General features: G+C 41.5%; 1 protein-coding gene across 1 annotated transcript; it reads right to left on the bottom strand.

The window, feature by feature from the left end:
- Nucleotides 1-5,465: 5,465 nt before the first annotated feature.
- Nucleotides 5,466-6,490, bottom strand: LOC122212819 (coiled-coil domain-containing protein 71L-like). The gene has a single exon (XM_042926796.1). It carries the CDS (start codon nucleotides 6,258-6,260, stop codon nucleotides 5,631-5,633), a length of 630 nt encoding a protein of 209 aa, XP_042782730.1. The 5' UTR covers nucleotides 6,261-6,490; the 3' UTR covers nucleotides 5,466-5,630.
- Between the last annotated feature and the right edge of the window lie 2,668 nt (nucleotides 6,491-9,158).

Here is a 9,158-nt window from a genome sequence, read left to right on the forward strand (position 1 = left end):
CTTCCACAAGTATATTGAACTTAACTTCATCAAGCTGTGCTCAGAATACTTTTAATAATATATGTTCTTTTTGGGTTCCTGTGTGGCTCCAGTCGTTAAGTGTCCAACTGTTGGCTCAGGTCATGATCTCACGGTTTGTGAGTTCGAGCCCCACATCAGGTTGTGTGGCTGACAGCTCAGAGCCTGGAGCATGCTTCGATCCTGTGGCTTCCTATCTGGCCCTCCCCTGCTCACACGGTGTCTCTCTCTCAAAAATAAACAAACATGAAAAAATAATATATGTCCTTTTGAATGTATACTATACTTCAGTAATCTTATTTTCATCTGAGTGCAGACCCATAAAATACACGCTTTTTTCTCTACTGTCTCTACTAAACATTTAAAGAATATGTACTTTAAACATAAATATATTTAAATTATATAAAAAATAAATCTAAATATAAACATAATAAATATAGGTACTTTATACACATTTTTACATAACCTATTTCAGTAGTTGGAAGAATCTCAACGTTAACAATTTCTATGAATACGTTTTCAAAGCAAGAGAAGTTCAGTTTTTGAGTCCCCCTAGAATATTTTATTCAAATTTGCTTGGGAGCCATACTGTCCCCATCTTTTCTGAGCACTGCTTTCCTTTTGGGCTCTGGATATGTTCCGCATGTTATAAATTTCAGTGTAAGGTGACATTGCCAAGACAAGGGAGTGCTGACGATAAATCATTGCTCTTGCAAAATCTGCAGCCAGGCTCAGTTTTGATCTTCTTACCACCAGATAAATTCCACCTAGGGAAATTCTTTTATTGTTAATTTCAGCTACTGTAACTTTGACTTGCTCTGCAACCCTAGAATATGTTGTTATTCCTTCTGCAGGTGGGGAGTGGAATCAGAGCTAATTCACAGGCATTAGACCCAAATCTAAAGATGAGTGTGTCCATGCTTCAACTGTGAGGCTATCTTTTCCCTATGGTAACAACGTTCTGCTATTTCAAATCTAACTACTGCACTTACTTGTCTCCTTTAACACAGGAAGTACAAAACTCACACATATTGCTTCAAATTTAGTGTTGTACATGTAAACTCACACGGATTTAAAGCAAACATTACCAAGCTTACCCAAAATGAATATGTTGTGTTCGTGATCGGTAACTCTTATTATTTTGTATAAATAATCTCAGATAGTATTTTAATATACATAACAGTATATTTTAAATATATTTCAGAACAAAGGACAAAAAGACCCCAAATATCTAAGGAAGTCTAGAAAACCTCCAACAGTGAAAACTACCTAATAAATCAACTTAACCTCACCACCTGCCTGTCTCTCTCTTCAACTAAACCCACTCATACTTTACCTTCTCATCATTTGTCTTTTGGCTTTCATCAGACCACACTCTATTTTCAGGATGTTAAACTCGCAAGTACCTCTCAGCATATATATTTATTTTCAGCCCACATTCCTCCAATTAATAAGCATTTATGAAGAATTTTCTGTGTTCACACCATTAACATCCTTTTTAATCCTTCTCAGTAGTCCAATAGTTTATTTTACTAACCACATGTGATTCTTCAGGAAGCTAAAGCACAGAGCATTTCTGTAACTTACATATAGTTCTAATATGGTTTCCAGTGGTCAATCTTTCATCCCACCGCAGGCAATGTGATCCACAGTTAGTACGCTGCTGCCTCCAATTATTGATAGGAACTCAGACACAAAGACAAATCCAGGGCACATAAATACTATGAATCCTGCCCTTGCTAGCACTCTATGTCTACCCGGTAGGCTGTAATGAAAATTCTGGCTTTACTTTATTCTCTAGGACAGCCTTTACTGCTTCTACTCTTATGCAGCACAGTTATGTTCTTTTATAATATAAACACACGTGAGTGTTAGGCTTTCCATCACTACTAGAAGGGGGTAAGAGTCAGGACTCAAAATGAACTTTGATGCAGTTTTAAAGTGTTTATTGTGGCAAACTGGGTAATGGTTTGGACTCTGACATGAAGCATTGTCTCAGAGATTCACTAGATCATCAGACTTGATATTGATATACGGTTGACTCCCAAAATAGCGTAAAAACCATATCTCCAGGCTTCCAGGATGTTGACGTTTAACAAAAGAAATAAAAATTTCTCACATTGCTTTGCGATTCACATGCAAACATAAGATTCCATTTCAAAAACTTTCCAACATCATTAGAAGCGCCAGACACTGTATAACCTCTAATACATATTTACAGTTAATACATTAAAAAGAAAACTACAACCAGATCGTAAATCTTAATCATAAGTGCACATTAAACTGTCCAAATACACAATTCAGTTCCATGGCAAACAACTGAGTTCTAATTCCCATAAGACATGACAATCTGCCAAAAATATTTTAAGCCCACCAATAAAGCAAATATATAATATTATACCCACTAAATAATATAAATATTATATATATAAATTATATATGCACTAAAAACACTGATTTTAAGAGCTCCATGGCAATCCTTGGAACACCAAAAAACTATGAGTTCAAAATTGCTCAGATATCTTTGTATCCAAATATGTTTCATGCATTTTTTATTCAACAGTGTTCAGAACACTAGTACTATTGTTTGCACACAGCAAATCAATATGTGTCAGCCACCGGTTTAAATTATACTGGATCAATTGTGTACTCAAACTTGGACAAAACACACAGCACAACAGTGACAGTAAACAACAATGAAGCTTGCTCTCCATAATTATAACATTACTGGTTCTGTAAGGAAAATTAAGTTGCTGGATGACAAGTAGAAAGGGGGATAAAACTGACATCAGGAATTCAAAGGCTTATTTGAGGTGCCAGTCACCACAATAGGCACTCAAGCATAGCAAGGTCATAAACTTCCTCCTTAGTTGTGCCATATGAGATATAACATTATGAGAATGAGTAAAGATTATGGGATTTATTTCAAAAATCTGTACAACCTAAGCGCAGACTCGTTTTAGAAGACAGTAAATGAATGCCTCACCAGAAAGGCCACCTTGTCAAGTTCCTTTTCACGGTCTGCCCAAAAGAATACATAAAATACTTTCATTTTCCTATTAATAATATGAATCAACTATATTAGTTGTGTCTTCACATTTTATATGTTTTTAAAACAAAACTTCAGCAAGGTTTTGGTAAAAACTTGGAAAAAACAAAGATTTTTTTTTTTTTACATCCTGTTTTTTAAACTAGAAATGCCAAAATTTTTTAAGGGACAAGCTAAACAACATATTGAATTTAGGATGGACATTCAGATCCAAACCGAATTCAGATAGCCCAGATAACACAAAGCATGAATGCAAGTTCAAGTGCAATAAAGTAACAAGGTATAGCAGGGAAAAACTAAGATTCTCAGTTAAGTTCAAATAACTGCATGGTGTCAATGGTTGTGATTCAAAGCTGTGCTGAGCAAAGTTATCCTCCCAGCTACATCTAATTTCAAAACCCTCTGGGAAGCTACCTCGATAAGCTATATGTTGAAATTACATTCTAATATGGTCATTGGATTCATTTTTAATTACTATACAATTATATACAATAGGGAAGTTGTACAAATATGTATCTTTTCCTCAGGGGCTAATTAGCTAAAACAGTTACTTTGGGAAGGGTGGGGGAGAAAAACCTCTGTATTTGAAATACCATTGGCAATGGAAGCTAGTAACGAAAATTTATATAAGCTTCCTATGAAACGAGTATAATTTAACCCTCTGCATCTTTTAAATAATTATTCACTTTTATTTACTCATGTGGCAGTATTTGTGACAACACATTATCATTGAGTAGTGAAAAAAAGAATATGAGGCTTACTGGGAAACTGTATATTAGGAAGCTATGCCATTTGAACTCTACAAGCTCAAGAGTCAAAATCACAACTCTCGGGGTGCCTGGGTGGCTCAGTTGGTTAAGCGTCCGACTTTGGCTCAGGTCATGATCTCACGGTCCGTGGGTTCGAGCCCCGCGTCGGGCTCTGTGCTGACAGCTTGGAGCCTGGAGCCTGCTTCAGATTCTGTGTCTCCCTCTCTCTCTGACCCTCCCCCTATTCATGCTCTGTCTCTCTCTGTCTCAAAAATAAATAAACATTAAAAGAAAATTTAAAAAAAAATCACAACTCTCATTATTCCCCTAAAAAGCTGCCAAGCAGAGAGAAACCGTAATATGGAAGATTTAATAGGTCATGTTTCAGCCTGGGATGGATGGTTCTATTGCACAATACTTAAACTTGAAAGAATAGTGGTACAAAATCACTCCTTGGCCCTTCCGATATCGCAGTAAAATCTGGCTGCGGCACCACTGACTAAACACCATTAAGTCTTGCTGCCACCAATAACTGAGGTCACTTGGATAATCAAGAATTCCATGCTGGACCACAGGACATAAACACTATCATAAAAGTGAAAAGTACTCTGTGTGGCTCTCCTGTTTGATCCCTGTGGTCTTTGATTGTCAAACAAAAGACCAATACCTGCTAACACAACTGTGCATGGACATAAGATAATAAAGGAAAGTCCTGGAGCAAAAACTGTTAACCAACTGCCATGATATTTATAAGAGTGATGCATGGTAATGTGGATATTTCCTGTTATCCAACAACAACAACGACAAACACAAGTGAGGAAAATCTATTTTGCCCAAAGATAACCTCCACCAGTTATTTGGTGCCAAAAAAAATGTACCACCGCTCTAGATCAGTAATACTTCAGAGAAATCCAACGGCTATTATGTATGCAGGTTTAGTCACCACGCTTACCCCTACTCATTTACACTATGTGATTTCCATTTTAAAATAAATTCTCCTGGAAAGATTCCCAGATCAGTATGTGAGATTGGTACAAGGCCAAGTCATTTCCGGGTGGAATCCATCCATGTCCATAACCAGCACCAGTTATTTATTTATTTATTTATTTATTTATTTATTTATTTATTTATTTATATTTATTTATTTTTTTGAAATTCACTCATTGGTTTTTAATAGAAACCGTGAGGTTTCTCAATGCATTTTCAATTTTACCCACTTATAAAGAATTTCCCAAGTTAATTTTACTAAACAAAACCTTCCGAGTGTCTACCATTTCCTTTAGGAGTTCAGTAAACATCAACATTACATTTCAGTATAAAATCTTTAGAAACGTCTGAAGAATGTGTACACAGTTGAACTTTGAATCTTTTGGTTTGTAATCACCGAGCCCATGACATTCAAAGCCATACAAATCCTTACATTATTAACAGTGATACGCTTGAATTTCTTAGACAGTATCCTTGGTCAAAGCGTTGGAATCCAGTTAAAACTCAGAAAGGTGTGGGATTGAGAATACCCACTATTGCAATTGGTGTTGAGAATACCAACTATTGCAACAACTCTCCACACATATTCGATCTTTCGTCCAGAAAGAGTGGCAGTCAAAAAAGGAAAGAAAGAAAGAAAATGAGGCTGCAGGAGTCGGAGGTGGGAGAACAGCAAGGAAATTCTAGCTTTATTACACAAGCATGGAACCAAATTCCTTTGGAGGGGGTGGGGGTGGAATGGCTTCTTCTGACGACTTCAGACCAATGAGGGAACAAGAGAGCACATGGATCTGCCCCTACAGTCCTGGAGACATCTCAATCTGGGGTTAGGAAGAAAGGGGACCTCCCTTGCGGTCCAGGGGTCCCCTCCCTCCGCAGACCCGGTGCTGGGAGGCAGCAGAGGGCACAGCTGCCCCGGAGTCCCAGAAGGCGGCGCCGCATCTCTGGGGCGCTGGCCGGGACCATCTGGTGCTTCTTCGCCCATAAAGTGCACTAGGGGACGCGGTCCCGGCTGTCCCTGGTTCATCCCTCCAGGCACAACCCGTCCCGGGGCTGAGAGGTCGCGCGGCGGTGGCCTGCATCTCACGCCCAGGCACTGGGAAGCGGCGGAGTCTCACCACGGGTTCCAGGTTCACTCCCAGGACTTGGCGCGCCTGGCGCCGCGCTTCTGCCAGGCTGCTCTGGACCCACACGTCGCCCACTCCGCGAATGGTGGGGCAGGTGGTCAGCGTCGGGGTGGCCGCCCTCCCACTCTCCTCCAGGGTGCAGCCCCCGGAGGAGGGCCCGGGGGCCATGGGCTTGCGGTGGCTGCTGTCTTCGCGGGAGGGCGGCGGCGGGGGCGGCATCTTCCTCTGGCCGACCGCCACCGTCCGGGCTCCGTGGCGCCTCCGCCTGGCAGCTGGCCGGCCCGTCTGGAGGCAGGCCTCCGGGGGCTGCTGCCTCCGCGTGTACACCATCTTCTCCTCAGGCGCCTCCAGGGCGGCCCCTCCTGCAGCGCTAGAGGCTCCTTCCCCTGCTTCCAGGGCCAGGGCCTCCTGGGGCCAGCGCCCCCAGCTTCTTCTTGCTGCTCAGGATGTGAGGCCACTAGGGGCCGCCCGCGCTTGCCAGGTCTCGCGGCCGCCGCAGGGCCCTGATGAATTTTCTACCATGAAGCCAAATCAGGAGGCAGGCTGTGAGAGTTACATCGCAGTTGCTAGGAGACCAGGCGCTTTGTGAGGTCACAATGTCTGCATATCTTATCACGGTGGGCTGCCCAAAGCTGCCTTAGGTTTGGCTGTGTTTAAGATTATGCCCTTGAGAAAGACCTGTACCTAATCTTACCTGAGAAGGCCCATAATTCTTCACGAGTTCAAGAGGGTTGTCCTAGAGGTGAATGCACGGGTGCTTCAGCCTCCATTAATTCCATCTAACATGAAATGACACTTAGCGGTGGACAGTACACACACCTTGCAATCAAACACGACTCTAAGAGGGTTTTAGCTAATTAAATGCCTTGTCATGCAACGCACTGAAAGCCAAATTGAAATAACTACTCTACCCTTTCAAAGAATACCGATATACTGTGCCTTGCTTAGGGTTCCATACGTGTGTTGCTACAGCTCACAGTTCAGGAAGCTGTTCTTCACAGCAGCAGCAAACAGTTTGCCTAGTTAGTATCCATGCTTACTTTCATGCAGCTTAGGGAAGACCGAGTCATTGTGTGCTTAAGAGCAAAGGTCAACGAATTCTGTGTGAGTGGCCAGTAGGGCATTCAGTGCCACTAAAACCTATTCACTATCTACCAATTCATGAATATTTCAGGTAAGGCATACACAAGGTAATAAGACCGTATGGGATTCCAAGGGTAGAAAACGTGTTACACCGTCCGTGTAAGTGCTTTTGAAAGCAACCAGCATAGTCCATCCATCATCACCACATACACAATTCATTCACAAAATACTACAAAGACCACCTACCATGATCAACTGAAATCCACTTCCCCATGAAAGGATGACTCCAAACTAGGTGAATCACTAAGAGTGATAAGTCATGGTAACAATCAGAAGAGAAACTTGCCAAGGTCAATGTGATACATGTGACAGGCCTCTGTCTTTATTCAACTCCTTTTCTTAAACACACAAAGCTTTCATCTACGCAGCTTAAGCTACTACTACCTCACGCTCATAAAGTGCTGAAAATGGAAAGCAATCTCATATACAGTAAGAGCAACCCCTGGATTTCCTTTTTCATTCAATGTAATTTATTTTCAAATTGGTTTCCACGCAACAGCCAGTGTTCATCCCAACAGGTGCCCTCCTCAATGCCCGTCACCCACTTTCCCCCTCTCCCCAACCCCACGTGAACCCTCAGTCTGTTATCAGTATTGAAGAGTCTCTTATGGTTTGCCTCCCTCCCTCTCTATAACTTTTTCCCCCCATCATCTCCCCCATGGTCTTCTGCTAAGTTTCTCAGGATCCACACATGGATGAAAACATATGATATCTGTCTTTCTCTGCCTGACTTATTTCACGTAGCATAATACCCCCCAGTTCCATCCACGTTGCCACAAATGGCCAGATTTCATTCTTTCTCATGGCCAAGTAGTATTCCATTGTATATACATAAACCACAACTTCTTTATCCACTTGTCAGTTGATGGACAGCTAGGCTCTTTCCATAGTTTGGCTGTTGTTGAAAGTAGTGCTATAAACATTGGGGTACATGTGCCCCTATGTCTCAGCACTCTCTGTACCCCTTGGGTAAATTCCTAGCAGTGCTATTGCTGGGTCTTAGGGTAGACAATTTTTAATGATTTGAGGAACCTCCACACTGTTTTCCAGAGCGGCTGCACCAGGTTGCATTACCACCAACAGTGCAAGAGAGTTGGGTTCCTGTTCTTCCATATCCTCACCAGCATCTATAGTCTTCTAATTTGCTCACATCAGCCACTCTGACTGGCATGAGGTGGTATCTCAGTGCGGTTTTGATTTGGATTTCCCTGACGAGGAGTGCTGTTGAGCATTTTTTCATGTGTCCCTTGACAATCTGGATGTCTTTTTTAGAACAGTGTCTGTTCAAGTCTTCTGCCCGTTTCTTCCTGGATTATTTGTTTCCCGGTGTGGAGTTGGTGAGTTCTTTTTAAAGGTTTTGGATACTAGCCAATTATCCAGTATGACTTTTGCACACATCTTTTCCCATTCAGTCAGTTGCCTTTTAGTTTTGTTGATTGTTTCCTTCACTGTGGAGAAGTTTTTATTTCGATGAGGTCTCGATGGTTCATTTTTGCTTTTAGTTCCCTTGCCTTCGGAGATGTGTCAACTAAGAACTTGCTGACGCTGAGGACAGTGACTATTTTCCTGCTTTCTCCTCCAGGGTGTGATGGTTTACTGTCTCACATTCACGTCCTTCATCCATTGTGAGTTTATTTTTGTGAGTGGTGTAAGAAAGTGGTCTAGTTTCATTCTTCTGCATGTTGCTGTCCACTTCTCTCAACACCATTTGTTAAAGACACTGTCTTTTTTTTCCATTGGATATTCTTTCCTGCTATGTCAAAGATTAGTTGGCCATACGTATGTGGGTCCAGTTCTGGGGTGTCTATTCTATGGCATTAAGTCTATGTATTTGTTTCTGTGCCAATACCATGCTGTCTTGATGGTTACAGCTTTGTGGTAGTGGCTAAAGTCTGGCATTGTGGTGCCTCTCACTTTGGTTTTCTTCTTCAGAATTACTTTGGCTATTCAGGATCTTTTGTGTTTCCATACACATTTTATGATTGCTTGTTCCAGCTTGGAGAAGAATTCTGGTGCAATGTGTTTGGGGCTGCATATAATGTGAGGACTGTGTTGGGTCATATTGATATTTCGTCAATATTTATT

This window comes from Panthera leo, assembly GCF_018350215.1.
Source record: "Panthera leo isolate Ple1 chromosome Y unlocalized genomic scaffold, P.leo_Ple1_pat1.1 chrY_random_Un_scaffold_78, whole genome shotgun sequence".
Lineage (NCBI taxonomy): Eukaryota > Metazoa > Chordata > Mammalia > Carnivora > Felidae > Panthera > Panthera leo.

Bases quoted from the DNA above. Each gene is read 5' to 3' on its own strand.
- LOC122212819 (XM_042926796.1), bottom strand. From the start codon at position 6,260: ATGGTGTACACGCGGAGGCAGCAGCCCCCGGAGGCCTGCCTCCAGACG.